This window comes from Sarcophilus harrisii, chromosome 3, assembly GCF_902635505.1.
Source record: "Sarcophilus harrisii chromosome 3, mSarHar1.11, whole genome shotgun sequence".
Classification (NCBI taxonomy): Eukaryota; Metazoa; Chordata; class Mammalia; order Dasyuromorphia; family Dasyuridae; genus Sarcophilus; species Sarcophilus harrisii.
Window position 1 is genome coordinate 243307268 of NC_045428.1, and position 20687 is coordinate 243327954.

Below are 20687 nucleotides of genomic sequence, written 5' to 3' on the forward strand. Positions count from 1 at the left end.
ATAAAAAGCAGGAAGAACTGGTTACTTCTCCATAATTAAGAATAATTTTACATTCTTAAAAAAAGCACAATGATCACAATGACCTTGAAATGTATATATAAATGGTCTCATTGCATTTTTAATAATGCTTTCCCCCACAAACAGCTGTGAAACAGGTAGTACATATGATAAAGATATCAAAGTTCTGAAACACTAAGTAAAATTAATTCCACAACTGTAAGACTTTCAAATGGGATCTGAACTCAGCTCTCCTGGCTTGCTCCAGGTCTAGTCAGTCATGAAAAACTTTAGGATCATCTATGTAGAACAAAAAGAAATTTTAAAGATTATCTTGTGAAACATTTTACTGGTAAGCAAAGTAAAGCCAAAAGAGGTTAAAAAAAAAAAAAAAACCTAGTCACATGATAGTTGGCTAGCAGAAAGATTCACAAGCCTCTCTTATCTAGTCAGAAAATTGGAAAAAATGTTGTCATGATTCCAAATCATACCCATACCATACAGATGTGTCAGAAAGGTACAGTTCTAGGAAAATGGGAAAAACAAAAGAACAGTGAAGAAATAAATCAAGTAGAATATTTTTTGGTCAAATAAAAATCTCTTTTTTATTCATTTGTGATGCACAGAACTGATCTATTTGGAGTCACCACTTACCCAACCAATGCAACCCACAAGAAAGTATCTTCATTTTTTAGAGTTTGTTCTACTTTCATCACTTTTCATTTTAGTCTTTTTCATTGAAGATCAATTCAACAAGCATTTATTGATCATCTTTTATATGCCAGGCTTTGGGTTAAAAAAGCTGAGAATGCAAAGTCAAAAAACAAAACGGCCCCTCACCTCAAGAAGATTACTTTCTACACCTGGAAACAATATGTCTAATTTAAATTCAAAATATAAACAAACTTGGGAGGAGTATTAATAGGCAGAAGGTAAGGAATATAAGGAAAGGCCTTATATAAAAAATAGTGCTTGAGCTGAACCTACAAGGGAGGGAGGGATTCCAACTGGGTGAAATTCAGATAAGGGATCCTAGGAAAAGAAGAAAGTTGGGTGAGAGGAGGGGTAACAAGAAATCTTGTAAAAGCAAGAGATTCAGTGACATTTGGGTGGAATAGCATATAAATTACTAAACAGCCTGGAAAACTAAAAGATTTGTGAAAGGATTTTCTACATTTAATCGGAAATTTTCTATTTTTTCCTAAAGGTAAGAGGAGGAAACAACTGAAGATTTTTGAGTAGGAAGTAACAAGGTCAGATCTGACACAGAAATAGCTTTACAATATATGCCTTTAAGTTCTATTAAGTCTAATTTCCACATGTGAAGAAATTGAAGCCCAAAGAAATGAGCAAGACCACAAAGATAGTAAATAGCAGTGTGAATTTGAACTCAGATCCATTAACTCTAAATTCAGTTTTCTTTCATATATCTTTCACCATGGTATATCTTTAAAAAAAAAAAAAAGGGGGGGAAAAAAAGAAGTCGCCTGAATTTGTCTTGAGTCTTAACCTCAAACATTCATCTTTATGTAGATAAGTGTGACTACTCCCACAAAGGAGAAAATTAAGAAATTTAAGAAACTCAACTTAAACATGTAGGGAGATTTTGTACCATTTCAAAAATTTCTTATCTCAAAAACTTAATTTTTTTTTTAAACCACTTTTCAGGACAATGACATCAAAAAGACTAAACATTAAGAATAATTGTGCATACGACCTATTTTTGCCTTAATTTTTTGATTCAAGGCATATTAAGTTAAAACATAGCAGCAATACAAATAAGTTTTGAAAAAAATCAGAAGAGCACTATATTTCTTATTTCAATTAAGTTAGACAGACTCTTGCAAGACAGGCATCAAATACAGGACAATCAAGCTATATCTATTAAGAGTTCATGGGAAAAGGGGAAAGGACCTAACACACTGAAAACATATATATATGTACTTCTTTTTATGATGGTAAGAAATTGGAAATGTCCACCACTTGGAGAATTGCTAAATAAGCTGTGACAAAAGGACATAATGGAATCCTATTGTACAACAAGAAACAATGAATGGAATGCTTTCAGAAAAATCTGGAAAAACTTATATGAACTGATGCAAAGTGAAATGAGAACCAGGAGAACATTGAACATATTAACAGCAACATGATGTGATGACCAACTATGAATATCTTAGGTCTTCTCAGTAACATAATAATCCAAGACAATTTACAAGACTCATGATGAAAAATGCTATCCACATCCAAAGAATTTGATGGACTCTGAATGCAAATTAAAGTCATACTATTTTTGCTTCATTTTTTTCATGGTTTTATTCTTTTCATCTGTTTCTTCTTCTACTACCATGGGTAACATGGAAATATTTTACATGATTGCACATAAATAACTTCTCTCAAATTGCTTACCATTTCGGGAAGAAGAGAAGAAAAGAAGAGAGGAGGGAGAAAAATTTGGAACTCAAAATTTTGTAAAAACGAATGTTAAAAACTGTCTTTACATAAGTGGGAAAAAAAATACTATTTTAAAAGAAGAGTCATCAGAAGTAAAGAAAAGTGAAGTTAGCAGAACCAGGTAAACAATATGAACAATACCTATAATTAAATGGAACAAAAAATTTTAAAAACCAATAACTGAATTAAAATATGTTATAATTACATATCTTATAGTGATAACTGCTAAACTTGTCTTTGTCAATGAAATGAAAAAAACACTTGGACAAGAAACACTGGATATACTAAGGTGGCTCTCTGTGTAGGAAAAGGAAAGAGATATAATTAATATATATATATATGTGGAAATGAAAGTAATGTATTAGCAGTGAGTGTGCTAGTAAATGTTTTAAAAACCAGTTCTCAAAAAAATATATACACATGAAACACTTTTAAGTTTAATCTCCATAATTAATTTTTCTCCATCACTTTCTTAAGTCTAGACAATCAACAAAACAATAAATCAAATCTAGATATGTAGGTTTGCTAATTTTCAAGGTGTAAATGCTCACACTTAAAAATTAATGAAGCATTTCACTTTTCTCTCACACACCTTTGTTAAGTAAAAGATAAAATATTCTTTAAAATTTTAAAAATCAATACACATCCAGGGCCTGTGATTTCCTAGGCATGTTTCCTCTACTAATTGACTGCAAATAACAGGGGACAAGTCATTTCTCTTCTCATAAAGTCTAATATTGGCAAAGGATTCATGAAGTTAAATGATTTTTCCATAATCAAACAGCTGAAATATCAAAGGCAAGATTTGCACTCAAATCTTCTCCTTGGGTGGTGTTCAGTAGTTTCTTGCACCAAGCACCTGTTAAAGTATACAAACTGAAAGAGAATGTTATTGTAAGCATCTGTTTCCTTTCTGGTATATGGAAGCAAATTTAATATTATTCCTCTAATCTACTAAAGAACTAATGATCAAAGTCACGTAGATAAAGCATGTTATTCAAGGACATCCACCAGGACAACCTTGGAGCTCACATTTCAATGTTCTTTCTACTCTACTCATACATTTTTCCCCACCAGGTTCCAACTTCACCTACCCTGAAGGCACAACTCCACAAGGTTATCTTTCAGCTTTCCAACTGGAATCATGCCAGAAAATATAAAAAGCACCTTTCTGGTGAACCAAAGACTTTCAGGTCTCAATTAGAGGCTATTTAGTAGGCAAGTAAGCCTTTGTTGAATACCCTATAACTTGAGAGATGTTTCTTCACTGAAATTTCTCAAGGTTGAAGAGGAAATAAATATCAATTTAGTTTCTTTCCAAGATTTTTGATGCCAAAAATGTCATGCTGTAATTAAATGAGCAATATAGTAAAATTATCTGTTCATCTGCCAATACAACTATTGTGGACAAACAGAAACATCACCTAAATCAATCTACTTTGAAAGAAAAAAAAATTTTTTTTTAAATTTTTTCAATTAAATAGGGACAGGACTAAAAAGAGAATTCCATTGGTACTTTGTTACATGCTAAGCACTAGAAATGCAAAGACAGGCAAAAGATTATTTTTTACCTGCTCGTGTTCAAAATCTAATGGGAAAGATAACATGCCAATAGCTATGTAGCAACAGGATAAACTGGAAATAATTAACAAAGGGAAGGGACATCAGCATGAAGAGGGACTGCAAAAGGCTTCTTGCAAAAAGTATGATTTTGGCTGGGACTTGAAGGAAGTCAAGTAAGGGAAGAGAATTTCAGTCATAGAAGGCTGTCAATGAGAATGCAGAGTTGGGAGACAGAACTCCCAAAGAAGAGCAGTGTCATGGATCCTATAATATGAGGCAGGAAATAAGGTTAAGAAGAATGAAAAAGCAGGTGGAGGTAGCCAGCTGATGAAAGGCTTCAAATTGCCAAGGATTTTATGTAAACCTGGAGACAATAGGAAGCTAACTAGAGTACAAGAAACTTCGAAGTATGTCATTTCTATTGAGAGCCGTCAGGATGTAGTAATCTCTCCCAATTCACACAACTAGGGCGTATCAGGGATGGAATTTAAACTTAAGTCATCCTGATTCTGAAGCCAGGACAGTACAAATATAATGGTATAGAATATCAACCCAGATCTCTTGTGTAAATACACACATTTTGAGAATCCTGCTTCTAAATCAATTTAGAGTTGGTTTACCTGAAGTTTAGAGAAAATTACAAAATTACAAAACTGTTGGAAGATACCTCAGGAACTGCGTGAGTACAACCCACAGTCAAAAAAATCCCCATATATTCAACAAATAACTGTATACTCTCTACTTGAAAACTGTTACAATGGAGAATCCACAGACTTTCAAGACAAGCCATTCCATTATTTAATGGACATTTAAATGGAAATTTTTTCCTGACATCAAGTCTGTTAGGGCTCAGCTTCTACCTTCCATTCTACCCTCCTAGAGAACAATCTCTTCTCCACATGACAAACCTTGAAGATGCTGTCATGTCCCCACTGAAAAAGAATCTTAAAATTAAATAATTGCGTAAATTAAACCATAGGATCACAAAACACTAATCAAACTTTATCCTAATACTGCTGCCCTGGTTAAATGCTTACAGTTTTCATCTAGAATGAATTTCCAAACTGATGATAGCATTTCCTTTTGAACAGATTCAATGATATTAAGTCTAGGATCCATCCTGTAGAGTAGATTTATTACAAAATACAAAAGGAAGAATGCTGATGGTAACATGGATCATAATCTACCATGGAGGCTCACAATTAGTAACCTTAGGCAAATCATTTAATCTCTCAGTCTAAATTTTCCAATATTAAAACCAGGGAGTTTGAGTAGGGGATAGCTAGAATGCCTCCTAGATCTAAAATTGGTATCTCTAAGGTCTCTCTCCCACCCCCAATTTCTCTCCCATGCAATACCTTCATTGTACAGTAAGCTACAGTTGTGGTCACAATGGCAGTCAGAATTTTAACTCATGCTCTTCAATAACAAATCCACTATTCTTTCCATTATACCATGCAACTACTTTTTATAAAAAGCATTAATTGAATTTAAAAAGAAGATCAAAAGCATTATGTATAAGATTATTTAAAGAAAAGATTTCATATCTTGAACCAGGTCATATAGGTCATAATAGTTAATTAACTCTATGGCATTAAGGCTTGCAAAGAATATATGAACATTTTTTTCTGATACACATAATTCTCTATACTATGCTTTCCCCAATACTGGTTTTTACTGTTTTAAAAAAAAAAAAAAAGAGAGAGATGAGTTTTATAAAGCATGTAAAAGCAAATTGCTGTAATTAAATATCATTTGATTTGACCACATTTGAAGTTAAATTTGAGTTTTATGTATACAAAATTGCTAGTCTTCAAAAAGTAGTTAAGGATTACACCTGTAACTAGGGCCTTATAATCACTCTAAGAATGTGCTGATGTGGAAAATTCAGAATTCAGAATTCTTCAGAAAATTATCCCCTTATTGAAGGGATAGGGAAAAACAAAAAAATGGTCAGCTCTTTCTGTTTGACTGCCACCATCTATAACAGCAATGAAATTTAAACTAATTAAACTAAGAATAATGAGTCAGCCCCCAAAAGGGGCATTCTTAAAGGCCAATAAAAAGTAAAATTGTTAAAACTACAAATGATCATTATATAATTTGTAAGGAACATCCAGTAAAGCACCATGTTTAACAGGCTCCAGTAGACAAACTTCATAGCAATAAAAGACTACAATGTCATTATTAATATATGGTAATTTATACTCACAAACACAACTTGGAGGGAGGGAAGAACATCATTTTCTAAAGGAATTCTGCCTTAGCTAAAGATGGTATTCAAACTTCCAAAACATTTTGCACAAAGGTATACATTAATTTGTAGTAATGGTTACTTGAAAACAAGCAATTATTTGGGCACAGAGAGGAAAAAAATCTAATACCTATTTTTGATAATTTTTAATCAAAAATATTTTATTCTAAGTTGTATTATGACAAACTACTTCTTGCAAAATTCTCTATAAACAGTCAGATTTATCTCTAATGGGTGATTTGGCGGGGTAGAAGAAAGCTTATGTCTGAAAAAAAGTTATTTGTTACTTAAGTTATATTAAGTTAAATTCTATTTTATTTAAATTATTTAAGAAAAACACGCTCCAATATACTTTCAATTTGGTATGTTTTTATTATATATTCACTATCTGCTAGATATACAGATAAAAAAAAAAAAGAAAAATAAATAAAACTAATCTCTACCCTGAAGGAATTTACTACTGGATACAACAATCTGGAAAAGAAAAAAAAAAAAAGACTTAAGGAATTTTTAAAAAGTCACTTTCCAAATGAGTTTATATCTATGCAAACACTGAGAATAACTTCTATGTCCTTTGGAGGACATATACTATTGTCTTTTTTAAGAGGCTTACAAAGTCTGCAATTAATTAAAAACAAACATGTTCTCCTTACCACTCATCTAATTCACTTTGCCTAGAGGCCACTGACATGCCCAAGAACCCATGTAGTCAAGTTATTATTACTAACTACTGATTTTATATACTTACCAATTATTACCTGCAGACCAAAAAATAAACAAGCAACAAAAACCACCAGAAAAGGGGTCATCAAAGATAAAAGCTAACAGAATAATTTAGCTGCACACAGCAAAGTGACAGACCATGTTAAGCTAACCCATTCTACTCTGGTCACTTCAGAAGTATGATAAGCTTTCTTAAATAAGCCACATTTTGTTCCCAGAATTCATGCTTAAACATCCACCAGAACAGAGTAATTTCTTAACCTATTCTACCTATGAACAATTTTAAAAGTATTTTTACAATTGCATTTCAGTACAATTAGTTTCCTTTTTAAGTCTATTTTATACATGTCAAAATCCTATTTTGATAATAGGGCTATAAGCTTTACCATATTGACAATCGGATCCATCAAATAGATTAAAGAATTATTAAACTAAAGGAAAATTATTTAAAGGAACATATTTTCTTTCTACTTTAACCTATGCCTCTCTTTTTTTTTAAATCATATCCCAATGACTGATAATCTTCATTAAAAAGTTTTATGCCAAGTATAATAAAATACAAAACAATTATATTAGGCATACATATAATAGGGCCATCAAAGTCAGAAAGACATGGATGTTCAGAAGGCATCCTTTTTTTTCTTCTTTAAGTGAACGTGACAATAAAATCTAATATTAGATTAAATTAATTTTCTTACAAGAATGAGAAAGGTCTTTACAAATTGAAAGGAATTTTAAATATTAAGTATATATTTACATACTAGACACTTAACTACCCTATGAATAAACAATTATAATCAATACCACATATTTTCGACTGCAGAAAGGGGAGGGGAATGCAGCCTTCAGACTTTAGCCCTGTATTAAACCAATTTGGGGACAATGAAAACTTAAAAGCCATCAAGCCTGACTTGCTCATAAAATCCTGGAAGTAACACAAACCTTAATATTCCAAGAAAATAGAATCAGCCCAGACCTTCCCTCAAGAAGTGTGCAGGGTTTGGCCCTAATATCAAGTCCAACTTCAGGAAGTAGGTCGGAAGAATGAGAAAACAAAAGAATGCCACCATAAAAAGCTATTGTTGTGAAGGAGCTCTTCAAAACATATATCCAGAAGAAAATGACTCCAAAATATCTACAAGAGAAACCTCAAGGGGAAAAAAACATCTTGGAATAAATCCCAATAGAATTTGTCAAAGAGATGAAGAGGGTTTTTTTTTTTTTAATTTAGAATATTTTTATAAAATAAGAGCAGTAGAGAAAAAACATAAGAAAATAAACAGTCATAGAAGAATTGTGGGTCAGGGGTTGGGGGGAAACAAACAGCTTGGCACGAGAGGTATAAAATTTTACCCAAGAAAAAATTCCTTGAAAATTAGAATGAACTAAATAGCACACAATGACAAATACTAAAATAAAGTGAAAACATAGAAGGAGAAAGAGGAGGAGGAGGAAGAAGAAAAGAAGGAAAGAGGAAGTAACATAGATGAAAACGATGATGAAAGAGCATCTCACAGGCAAAATGACTGAGCTTGTGATTCAAGAAATTGTAAAAGAAAACTGCCCAGATCTCTTAGAACTAGAGGACAAAGCAGAAAATGAAAGAACTCACTCAACACCACCTAAAAGAAAGCCAAAATGAAAACAAACTCGCAGGAGCCAAAACCCAGTGTCTGGATTAAATAAAAGAAAGACTGCAAGAAGCCAGAAACAAAGATTCAAGTAGCAAGGAAGTACAATCGTCATAAAGTAGCCACTATTCTAAAGTTGCAAAGAGCATCAAATAAGATGTACTTGATATACATGGAAGGCAAAGAATATATATGGTTGTATATGTATATATATACATATATGTGTATATGTTTGTACTTCTGTTTGTACTTAAAAGTTTTTATGAAGCTCAAAGTCTTATCCTAAGGAATACTTAGAAGACTTCTTCTATTAATAAAAAGTCCATTTGCCCCCATGGGATTATAGTCAGGTTTTTTTGGATAATTTTTTCTGTTTTAAGACTTAATTGCCTTTGCCTCTCCTCACCTCCATAGTATATACATACAAACAGAAGACTCAATATGAGCAAATAATGATAAAGGGCAAGATCAATAAAAATCAATAAAAAATTTAAAAAATTTTTAAAGAAAAAAGTAAAAACAACAACAATATAGACCAGCTAACCAAGAAGGAAATGTCAACAAGAGTTTCCAGGAAATCAAAAGTACAGCCAACAAAAGAGGGGAGGGAGAAGAGTAGCTTCTTATTGAAGCATCACAGCATGGTAAAAAAGAATAATGGCCTCAGAGTTCAAATCCTACCTCATATTAGCTGGATAGGGCTAGGAAATTTTATAATCTCTATTTATAGAAAACCCATAAATCAGGCACCTATTATAATCTGCCTAAAAGTTCTTTATACTGAAAAAAATCATAGATTTATCTTTCCTTAAAAGTTATTACATCTGTAACTACAAGAAATTACTTATTAACTAGATTTTTGCTTGAAAGACAGTTTGAAAAAAAAATTAAATTAAAAGAAAAAGTTTGATGCAGTAGACAGAGGACCAGCTTCAGAATCAGAATAACCTAGGTTTACTGACCAAGTCACAAAATGATATTCTTACAAATTATAAACTAGAGAAAAGACACAGGGTTGATGTGCACTGGTAGGGTTATTTCCTATATTAACCAAAACAATTTTTCAATTATCACTAGCACAGCACTTAATAAATGTGCAAGAGGCAGGAAATAATCAATAGGGACAAGAGGAAAAGTTCTTAAGAGAACTGTTCACTTTGGACAATATTCAGAAACCATTTTCACAAAATCTATGTTCACAGGTCAACCCTATCATTTCTTGCTCCTCAGCTGGAGCTCTGAGAAAGTAAAACTTTCAATCACTTCATAGTGTTAAAAGAACATAGGCCTCACAGGGAAAGGTTGGAATCCCTTAAAGTCCTTTCAAGCACAAGGCTGAGAAGGTTAAGGGAGTTTATTGACTGCTGATTGGGTAGATGGTGCTAGTAGCTCAAAAGCTAATATACTCTTAACAAGTGTCCACTCATTTACATCACAATTCATTTACTTCTATAACCCCAAACTGAAACCTCCCCCTTTCTAAAGTTCCTAGGATACAGACAAAATAAAAGGAAAATGAAATTAAGCAAGGACCTCCCTGATTATTGTGCACATCAGGTCAGTTATTAGCATCTAAGAATTATCTATGAACAAAGCTGAATAAAAAGCTGGTAACATAAACTGCTCTCCAGGTTTGCACATCACTTACATCCCCATCCCCTTTTGTAACATCAAAGGATGCCACAACAGTCTTTGCTTCCACTGTAAATAAAAAATGGGGATCCTTAAATATCGAATCAGAATTAAAACAAATTGGCAAAACATGATTGAGATATTCATAATTGTCAAAGAAAACCAAAAGATCTCTAAAAACTAAAATAATTTTAACTAGTTTACCTAGTTAATTACCTAATTAAAACCTAGACTAACGGTTGGTACAACTATAAAAGGTTAACATAAATGTTACTTTATTTTTTATATATTTCCACAAAGACTATGAATACCCTTATTCCTACAGTATAGAGGGATAAATTTGGTGCTTTTATATATGAACCTATTCATTTAATACCTATGTTATATGAGACCATTGTTTAAACCATTAATTTTTCATTCCCTGAGATGCTATAGCACAGAAAAAAAATTTTCCAATTGCTTTTCCCTTTCATCCTAGTCTAAAGCCTACTCAAAAACTATAACTTTCTGAGTAAACAACATTATGCATAATACTTTTAATACCAACACTTTTGAGGAATCAGTACCTCATATTCCTAACCTAGTAATTTTTTGATCTATAGAAAGATAATACATATATTTATACATACATAGAGGCACACATACATATGTATATATTTAAATTTTTTTCTCCAAAATATCTATTTCATTTCATTCTCCAACAAAATTGCAGTAGAAAGATGACCAGTTAGAAAGCTCCTGTAACAGGTGACAGGTGACGGGGTAGGGGGAGACATATGACAGTATTGTGAAAGTAGATATGGCAAGATTTGGCAATGGAGTAGACATCTGAACTGAGTGAGGAATAGATGGTCCCAAGGTTGCCAACCTACATAAAGTGAGAAAATGTCTACTACAAGCTTAAGCTTCGAAGTGATGAAATGATAGTATGACTTCCACTACTGTTATCTAATGTTTAACAACTGAAAATTAAAAATATAGTTAAGACATTTTTAGCCAAAGAACTGAAGGAGTTAAAGGTCCTACTACTAAACATGCACACCTAAGTTCAAACTTAATTTTACTTGCAAATTTTTCATTTGTTTGCTTATTTTTGCTGAGGGCTACTATTCCACAAGTGCCTGGCACCTATTAAAATCCCAGGTTTTTGCATTCCATTCCATCTCATTAAAGTTTTCCCTAGTTCAAATGTGAATTCATTAATATTAAATCATGTTTCAAATATATACCAAATATATCCTGAATCGTATAGCAAGAATTCCCTCAAGAAATAGCTTGGCTACATCCTTTTTGGAGGTGATGAAAAACACAAAAGTATTGTGTTTTGAGTATTTCACATTTAAGAAGTACTTGTGCCACTAGTACAGGGAGAAGGAAAAGAGTGTTGGGGGTAAAAGGAAATCAAACAATGGATGTCATAATTCCAAGGAGATTGGGAATCTCCTACTGCCCTACAGAATATCACAGGCATGAAATGGATGGGAAGGAAACACCTCTAGGTAGGTATTCAATTCAATCTAAAGGCACTAAAGATGCAATTTTCCTTTAAGTCACAAGTTGTTTTTTATTATTTTTAAGTGTTCTCCACAAATTGTAGCAACATAATATCTACTGGTCAATAAGTCTTTCCCCCAGATGTGGAATCAACTGGTATGAGTTCAAATTCCCACTTTGCTACTAACTACATTTATGATCATGGATAAATTATTTCCTGCTAAGTCTGTTATCTCATCTGTAAAACGGGGGTGAAGGGCTCTCAAGAATGACACCTGAAGTCTCTTACAGCTCTACATTTATAATCATCTGGGTTCTGTAAAAATATTAATTTATACATGGGGTCCTATATACATGCTATAAAATATAACTTGTAGCTATATTTGTTCAATCTGATCTTCACAAGCGATACTGAGTTTCAGATTCCAGTTTTCTTAATAATTTAATAACTTTAAGCACAACAAATTTTGTGAAAAGGAAAACCTTGCATGTTCAATATAGATATTTCAAAAAGTAGGAGGAAAAAAAAATGTACTGTAATACCTTTTAAACCACTTTAAATCCAGTATAATTTCTTCAGCCTTTTCAACCATAACATCATTGCTGCAATGTTTCCTCTACAAATGCTGGTGCCCAAGGAACATGCATACAAAACTGAAAAGTTTCCAATATGACTCTTCTTCCTACAAACACACCACCCTTCATCACTGTTGTTAATAACATAAGAATAATTAAGTCAACACATCATTTGATGCCAGGTGGTGCCCATTCATATCTCTAAACCAGGAAATCCCTCACCTACCTTCGGATGTCTTGAAAACTAACTATGAAAAAGCAAAACTTAACCAATGTTGCCTGCAGATACAATCTGAGGATTAAAAAAATTGTAATTTCTTGTTCTTGGCTTCCACAAAAAATTCAAACATACACGGGGTAATGCCAATACTGATTAACAAAAATTTTCTTGCCCACCTTCCACTTATATAAAAATTAAAAGATTAAAGTGGAAAAAGTAGGAAAGGGGGAATGATGTCAATAGTCAATAAACTAATTTTTAAATACTTTTGATTAACATATGGATGACTAGAAGGTCACAACAATTTTAATTGAATTCCCATTTTCCTTATTGCCAATAAGAGTTATGTCTCCAGTTCTTGCTTGCTTCCTTCCTCCCTTTTTCCTTTTTCTGTTCCCAATTAATTTTGTGCTTCTGTGACTTGGGAAAATATGAAGGAGTACTATTTGGGAGCCTCATAGACTTCAAATTCTTGATTTATTTTCTCAGGTTCAAAGTCAAAACTTCTAGCATCCATGATCTAGCAAATATCTTGCAGTTAGCAAATTACTCAACTTTTGTTTTCTTCCTTTTTCATTTCAAGTTATTACATTTTTTTATACCCTGTGATTAGCATTAATTCAGCATATTACTCCATGCTCAAAAGCTGAATATGTTCAATCACTATATATCACACATTCTAAAGTTAACAAAGTTTTAAATAGAGTTAGCATGGAAACTTCCGTCTGTAAATACTGAAAATATATACGGTATTTTTTTTCCTTTTTTAAAAGTAGCAAAAGGAGATTCCTACAAAAAGCCCAGATTTCTAAGATAACAAACAAAACACAATGTGCTGGGATAAAAAAGCTGTCTCCATAGTCTTAATAAATTCAATTAGCCTTCACTATGCCTGACAAAGCACAAAACAAGTTAACTTTATTTTCACAGTCCCTCACCATCAAAAAGCTCCCTTAAGGCAGTCTATCTACCTTTTTAGTCTTTCTGTTTTCTGTCTCTCCCACCTCTCTGTCTCCTCTACCTTTTTTTTTCCCTGCCTATTTCTCTCTTTCTTAGAGGAAAAAAATTTCCCAGAGAGAAGTTGAAAGACCAATATTTAGATGAATAAAGACTAGGATAGCCTCGGTGGAGTTTCTCCCCCTTCCTTTTTTATTTAATTTTTTTAATTTTAATTAATTTTATAAATTTATAAATTTTAATTTATTTAATTTTTTAATGATTCGTTTCTTTATATATTCATTCAAATCAGAGCTACCCCACGCAACAAGTCAAGAGAGTACTACTACACATGAGGATTCGAAGATAATTTTATTGAATTGTGCTGAAGGATCAAAACACACACACTTCAATCAAAAACAAGCGCTGAGGATACTGGAGACATATAAAAAGCTGAGCAAAAATTAGGAGCGCATTTTACTAGGGAAACCTAGAATAAAAGTTAGCAATAAGCATACAGCAGGGTGCAGGCAGCAGGGAATGAGAAAGTGGGGTTGGGTTGGGAGTTTTTGTAATAGCATAGCAAGGCTTCCCAGCTCGAGGACCGGCAGAAGACACTGAGTGAGCGATCTTTGTTCTCTTCCATTAAGAATATAATGCTTTAAGTTCCACATGTATTCTTCTACAGGGCCCTACCTGGGTGTATGGACGTGATGCAGAGCCCGGGAGTGGGCGGAGCCACCCACTCTGCACACACACACACGCACACGATCACAGGCAGAAATGCACAGTATCATACACATGGAAACACATGCGCGCGGGGTCTACACCTTCCGGAAAACACGCGGCCAAGCTCTCACATACATGTCAGGAGGCGCAGGGCATCGGTTCAAATCCAGCCTCAGACGCGTCCTAACTAGCCTTCAGACCAAATCTGGCAACCTCAAAGCCTCAGTTTCTTTCTCTGTAAAATGAGGCTAATCACAGCGCCCGGGGTCGGGATGAGATCAAAAAGGAGTCAGAGCGCCACGGAAAGCCTAGCTGAGGCCATCCGGAGCCCTAGCCCCATCACCACCTAAGAAGCTCACGCAGCTGCCCACGCCCCCAAACGCCTCCACTCATTTTACTAAGAGAAACACGCACGAGCCCGTCTCCAGGAGAGGACGTGCACACGCGCCCTGGAACCTTCCAGGCGCGGGCAACATGTGCGCGCGCGCGCGTGTCTGGGTGTATGCGTTGCGTGTGTAAGGAAAAAAAAAAAAAAAAAAAAAAAAAAAAAAAAAAAGGACGAGCGGGAAGGAATGAATGAACCCGGCTGCGTCCTCCCCGGACTCCTCCCCGGACTCCTCCCGCCCCGGCCGTGGAAGGGAAGCCCAAGGGGGCTCAGAAGCAGCAGCAGGGGGAGCCCCTTTCCCCGGTGACAACGGCAAAGCTGCGGAGAAGACAGACAGCAAGGATGCAGAGGCCGGGGACAGGGCGCGGGGAGGGAGCGAAAGGAGCGAGGCTGGGCCGGGTCACTTACCCGCTGCATGGCTTTCAGGATCAAAGCCAGCTCGTAGCGAGGCATCCCGGAGCTCGCAGGCTCAGGCTCTGGCGGGGCGAGGGTGGGAGCGCGGTAGGACGCCGGAGAGGCGCGGGGAGCTCCCCTGGCGGGCTAGGGGAAAGACAAGGAAGAAGGTCGACTACCTAGCGCGCTCAGCAGCAAAGGCAACTTACAGGCTCGGGTGCCCGAGCTTAAAGGCTCCCGCAGCTGCGCAAAACGGCTTCAACAAGCTCCTCCCCCACCCTTAAAGGGGCCTGTACCTGCTCTCTTAACCCCCCCCCCACCCCCCCCATCACCGCCACCACCTCCTTGGCTTGGGTCCTGCGGACCCCACTGGGCCCAGTAAGCGGTTGCCGAGTCCAGGTTGGGTTCCGGGAGCGGCGGCGGCGGCGGATTCACTTCCCTTCTCCCCTTCCTGCCGCCTTCGCCACCCCGCCTACTACTTAGGCTTCTGGAAGCCTCCAGCACTTAGGAGGTCCTGCCGCAGAGATGCTCTCCATCCCGGGCTTGCTGCTGCCCGTCTGGCGCGCTTCCTCGCTGGGGCTCAAGCACCGACCCCTGCGGCGGGGGCCGGGGAGGCCGGCCGCCGGGGAACGGTCCCAGCGGCCCGGACACAAAGGCAGCTGTGGGGAGCGGCGGAGAAGCCCGCTGGAGAAGCGGCGGAGCTCGGAGGGACGAGAGCGGGGAAGTTAGCGTTTCCCGGAGGCTCAACAGTCAGCCCACAAGCCTGTGTTAAGTGCCGCTTATGTACCAGGCTCGGGGCTAAATTGCACGCCTTAAAGAATGAAACAACCCTGATTCATCCCAGTGCGAGAAACAATTAGGGCGTTGTAGGGAGGGAGGACGCGTCCCAAAAGCAAGTCCAGGAATACAAGATAGTTTCAGAGGAAGGACGCCAGCGGCTGGAGTAAGAAAGGATTTCAATGAGAGGTGATGCTCCAGCCGCATCTTGGATTAAAAGAGAGGCTGGCTAGGAGGCAGTCGGTCAACTAGCTTCTATTTATTAAGCGCTTACTGTGTGCCAAGCCCTGGGGATACAGAAGCACAAATCAGTGGGCTACTCTCGAGGAGCTCAGAGGCTAAATGAAGGGCATGGAAGGAGAGAAGAGAGGTGGGTTCTTTGCAAAGAATAGGAATAAATAATTACTCCAAAAACACAGCCAGCTGATAAAAGAGCTGAACTTTTATCGTGTCCTTCAATATAGCCCGGTTAGCTCAGAGGCCTAGCTCTCCGCTTGGTTCTAAAAGATCTTGCAGCTTTGTTCTTGGCTTCTGCCTCTGCTTTCTTCAGCCTTCAGCCAGCACCAAGTTGGAAGATGCAATGAATCTCTTGCCTCCAAGATAGGGCTTGTGGGCTTCCTCTCACAGTGCTCTGTCTCCAACCCCAGTCGGATGTTCCCCAGAAAACTCTCTCCAGTGGCTCACCGGAGCTGTATTTATGCTACTTCTCTGAGAGTGGGATTGTGGGATATCTCCCAGCATGCTCTCTGGCCCTAAGGGAGGTGTGAATTCAGATATCTCTTTCTAAGCCCTGAAATCTCCCAAACGTGTGAACTCCATTGAGTACTTAGATACTTATGAGCTCTCTAAAGGTGTGAACACAAGCATCGTTTCCATCAGTTGTACTTAGTACCTTGTTTCAAGTTCTGGTCCAAAATATCTCCTTCTAAGATCAAATCAATCATATTGAACCAGGCTAAATTAGATAATTATTGTCTCTATCAACTCTAATGGCTTAACACTTTGTAAAGATTCCAACACCAAAATAATAATAATAATATAGATATTAATAAGCTATAGGTATCATCTCAGAGGGGAGGTATTAATTTTGAGGAATGGAGAAATCTCATTGCAGAGGATTAACTGAAGGAAATCAGACTAGCCAAGGTTATGTGAGATGAGATGAGGAGGGAGAAAGTTCCAGGATTGGAGAAGATATTTTGTGGGAAGAACAGCAAGGCAAGGAAGCAGTGTTGCTGGATTATAAAATACATGTTTTATAAAAAGACTGAAAAGGTTGACTTTTAAAACCAACTAAAGGATTTTCTATTTGATCCTGGAAGTAATAGAAAGCCATTCAAGTTTATTAAATAGGAGGGTATCAGAAAGGGGAGTATTGTATACTAAAGCTAGAAAAATATGTTGACACTAGCATTCAGCTATAATGGCCAAAGAGAGGAATTGTATTTTATCCTAGAAGCAATAGGGAACTACTGAATAGGAGAGTGACATAAATCTGTACTTAAGGAAAATCACTTGAATTGGAATAGGAAAAAGTTGAAGCAGGAAGACCAGTTAAGAGTCTGTTGTAATAATATAGACAAGAGATCGTGAGAAACTGAACTATGGTGGATAGCTGAGTGAATAAAGAGATTTGAAGAGGAAAAACGATCTATAAATGAAAATGCAAGATTTGGAAACTAATTGGATAGATAGGGTAAGGAAGAATAAAGAGTCCAAAATAATATTGACGTTTTGAATTAAGTTGTTTTATAATAATAGCTAATGTATATTATTCTTTAAAATTTGCAAAGGGTTCTTTGTAAGTTATCTCAGTTGATCAAACCCTTGGGGAGAAAGGGTGTTGCTTTTATTATACTCATTTTGCAGATGAAGAAATTTAAGAAAATAGAGATTAAATGACTTGCCAGAATTATACAGCTAATAAAAATCAGAGGTAAGATTTTAATCCCAGTCTTTTTGGCTGTGAGCCTAACTTTCTATCACTTATATCATTCAACCTCTCACTGAGTTTGATGTTACTCTAGAAATCCAGTTTTGAATGTTGAATGGGCAATTTGTAATGTGGTACTGATCTTATTTGTTGAAGTTGTTGAGTTGTTCAGTTGTGCCAAATTCTTCAAAACCTTATGGACCACAGCACATCAGGCCCTTTATCTTCTACCATCTCTCAAAATTGTCCAGGTTCATGTTTGTTGTTTCCATGACACTCTATCAATCTTATCTTCTGCCATCTTCTTTTCCTTCTGCTTTTCAATCTTTCTCAACATCAAGGTCTTTTCCAATGAGTCCAGTCTTTCTTCATGTGGTCAAAATATTTATGCTTCAGTTTCATTATTTGACATTCCAATAGATAGTCTGAATTGATTTCTTTAAATATTGACTGATTTGATCTCCTTGCTGTTCAAGGGATTCTCAAGTCTTTTCCAGCACCATAATAGATTTTGCATTGCATTGATTTTTCAGTGCTCTGCTTTTTTTATACTGGAGTTCTTATGACTGTACATTACTACTGAAAAATCCGTAGCTTTAACTATAAAATCTTTGTTGGGGAAGGTGATATCTCTGCTTTTCGTTGTGCTATCCAGATTTGCCATAGTTTTCTCTCCAAGGAGCATTTCATGGTTGCAGTCACAGTCTGTAATGATCTTTGAGACCAAGAATATAAAATCTGACATTACATCTGAAATTCTTCTCTCTTTTTTACCAGAAAGTGATGGGGTCAGTTGCCAACAGCTTAATTTTTTTTTTTTTTTTTTTTTTTTTTTTTTTTTTTTTTTTTTTGGTGTTAAGCTTCAAGTTTTTTTGATGGTAAGCTTCCTCTTAAACCTAATCAAGTAACTTCTTAATTCCTCTTAGCTTTCTTATCTGAGTGCTATCATCTGTGTATCTAACATGATTGATATTTCTCCTGGAAATCTTAATTTTGGTTTTTGATTCAACCAGCCTGTTATTTAACATGATGTGTTCTGCATATAAATTAAATAAGGTGACAGTATACTCCTTTTCTTTTTAGACCTCTTTTTTTTTTTTTAAATGAATTAGTTGTTCCATGTTTGGTTCTAACTGTTGTTTTTTGGCCTACATACAGGTTCCTCGGGAGGCAAGATGATCTGCTTTGCTCATCTCTTTGTAAACTGTCATATTTTGTGAGGATCCACATGATCAAAAATTTGTGTGGTGAATGAAATAGAAGTAGATGTTTTCTCTGAACTCACTTGTTTTCTCTATAAGCTAGCAAATGTTGACAATTTGGTCTCTAGTTCCTCTGCCTCTTCAATAACCAGCCTGCTTTCTGATAATTCTTGGTTCACATATCGCTGAAGCCTAGCTTCTAGAATCTTAAGCATAACTTTGCTGGCATGCAAAATGAGTGCAATTATTTAGTAATATGAACATTTCTTGTCATTGTCTTTCTTTAGGACTGAGATACAAACAGATCTTTTCCAATCCAGTAGTCACTATTGAGTTTTCCAAATTTGATGATTAAACTCATGAGAGCTAATAAAGATATTAAGAGAATATATAGAGAAGAAAACCCCCCAAAAAATTGTGAGGAAACATTCACATTCAGGTAATACAGTATGGATTATGAACCAGCAAAGGAGACTGAAGAATGGTTAAATATGTAGGAAGAGAAGGGTCATGAAAAGAGAAGAAAAAGCATTCAGGAGGAAAGGGTGGCCAAAAGTGTCAAAGCCACAGATCAGTCAAGAAGTATAAGAATTGAGGAGGAAGCAAGGGGTGGGGGGGATACTTATTTAAGATTTGGTAATTAAGAGAAAATTGGCAACTTTGGAGAGAGCAGTTTCAGTTGAAGCCAGAAGTCAGACAGCAAAGAAATGAGGAATACATAAGAAAAGAAGTGAAGGCAAGAAATATATACAGCTTTTACTAGGAGTTTGTTTGAGAAAGGAAGGAGTTATAATAGCTTGAGGAAAAGATATGGTATTACAAAAGTTTCAAAAATGAAGGAGGCAAATATATTTGAAGGCAGTAGAACAGGAACCAGTAGAGAGGAAGAGGTTAGAGTTTGGGAGAAGTGAGAAAGAGAGGATGATGAAGGTTGTAATCTGCTGGAAAATACGGCAAAGCACAGAGCACAGACAGAGAAGTTAGTCTTGATAAGGAAAAAGTTCAGCTCATTGTCAGAGACTGAAGGAAAAGGAGAAGACCGTGAGAGATAATGTCAGTGTTTTGAGATTGAGAGTGAAAAGAGGAAACTAGTTTTCTCAGTAAAGAGACAGGTAAAGTCCTCAATGAAGAGTGGGGAAAAAGAAGGAGATGGCAGGTTTTACAGAGAGAAAAATGTTTAGAACAGCTTCTATGGAGAATGAAATAAAGACTCGTTTAGGGAAGAACAAAAACTTTTCCTTGCTTCAATGAGGGTCCAGTTGAAATTGGTTAATGTATCCAGTCAACATGGATATGTGACTTCCTCTATCTCCTTTGAACCAGAAATTGAATAGGGATACAGAAAATGAAGAGTGGTAGTAATCAGGGCTCCACTTTGCCAAAGGATAAGGAATATTAGTACAAGGAGGGAAGGAATTCAAGAGTAGAGTATAGTATATAATTGAACTGGACAAATAAAAGGCTGAAATTGGAGAAGAAAGTGAAATAAGCAGTGAAATAGTTCACTAATAAAATACTGAGGGTTAATTTTTTTTCAGCTATTCCTCACTTGATAAAAAGTCAAAGGATATTAACATGCAGTTCTCAGGGGAAGAAATCCAAATTGTCCATAACTAAATGAAAAAAAAATTCAAATCACTAATAATTAGGGAAATGTTAATTAAAGTAATTTACCTGTCAAACTTTCAAAGTTTAAAAGAGAGGAAAATTTTAAATATTAGAGAGACTTCTTCAGGAAAACAAGCAACTTTTGATGTGTACTTATGCTTTGTCCTAGCAACATTACTATTA

At 35.9% G+C, this 20687-nt stretch overlaps 2 protein-coding genes across 3 annotated transcripts in view; both read right to left on the reverse strand.

Moving 5' to 3' along the window:
* MRPS6 (mitochondrial ribosomal protein S6) overlaps positions 1 to 15076 on the reverse strand; it is a 73395-nt gene extending 58319 nt beyond the window's left edge. The window contains exon 1 of the mRNA XM_003763420.3: positions 15000 to 15076. Coding sequence (XP_003763468.1) covers positions 15000 to 15044 — 45 coding nt within the window. The 5' untranslated portion in view covers positions 15045 to 15076. The remainder of the gene's footprint in view (positions 1 to 14999) is intronic.
* SLC5A3 (solute carrier family 5 member 3) overlaps positions 1 to 15094 on the reverse strand; it is a 28273-nt gene extending 13179 nt beyond the window's left edge. The window contains exons 1-2 of one of the 2 annotated variants that reach the window (XM_031959320.1): positions 15000 to 15063; positions 12289 to 12428 (exon numbers count right to left, since the gene is read on the reverse strand). The gene's annotated coding sequence lies outside the window, so the exon portion shown is untranslated. Of the gene's footprint in view, positions 1 to 12288; positions 12429 to 14999 lie in introns of both variants that reach the window. The other variant, XM_023498889.2, reaches the window with a different exon arrangement.
* Positions 15095 to 20687: the final 5593 nt, after the last annotated feature.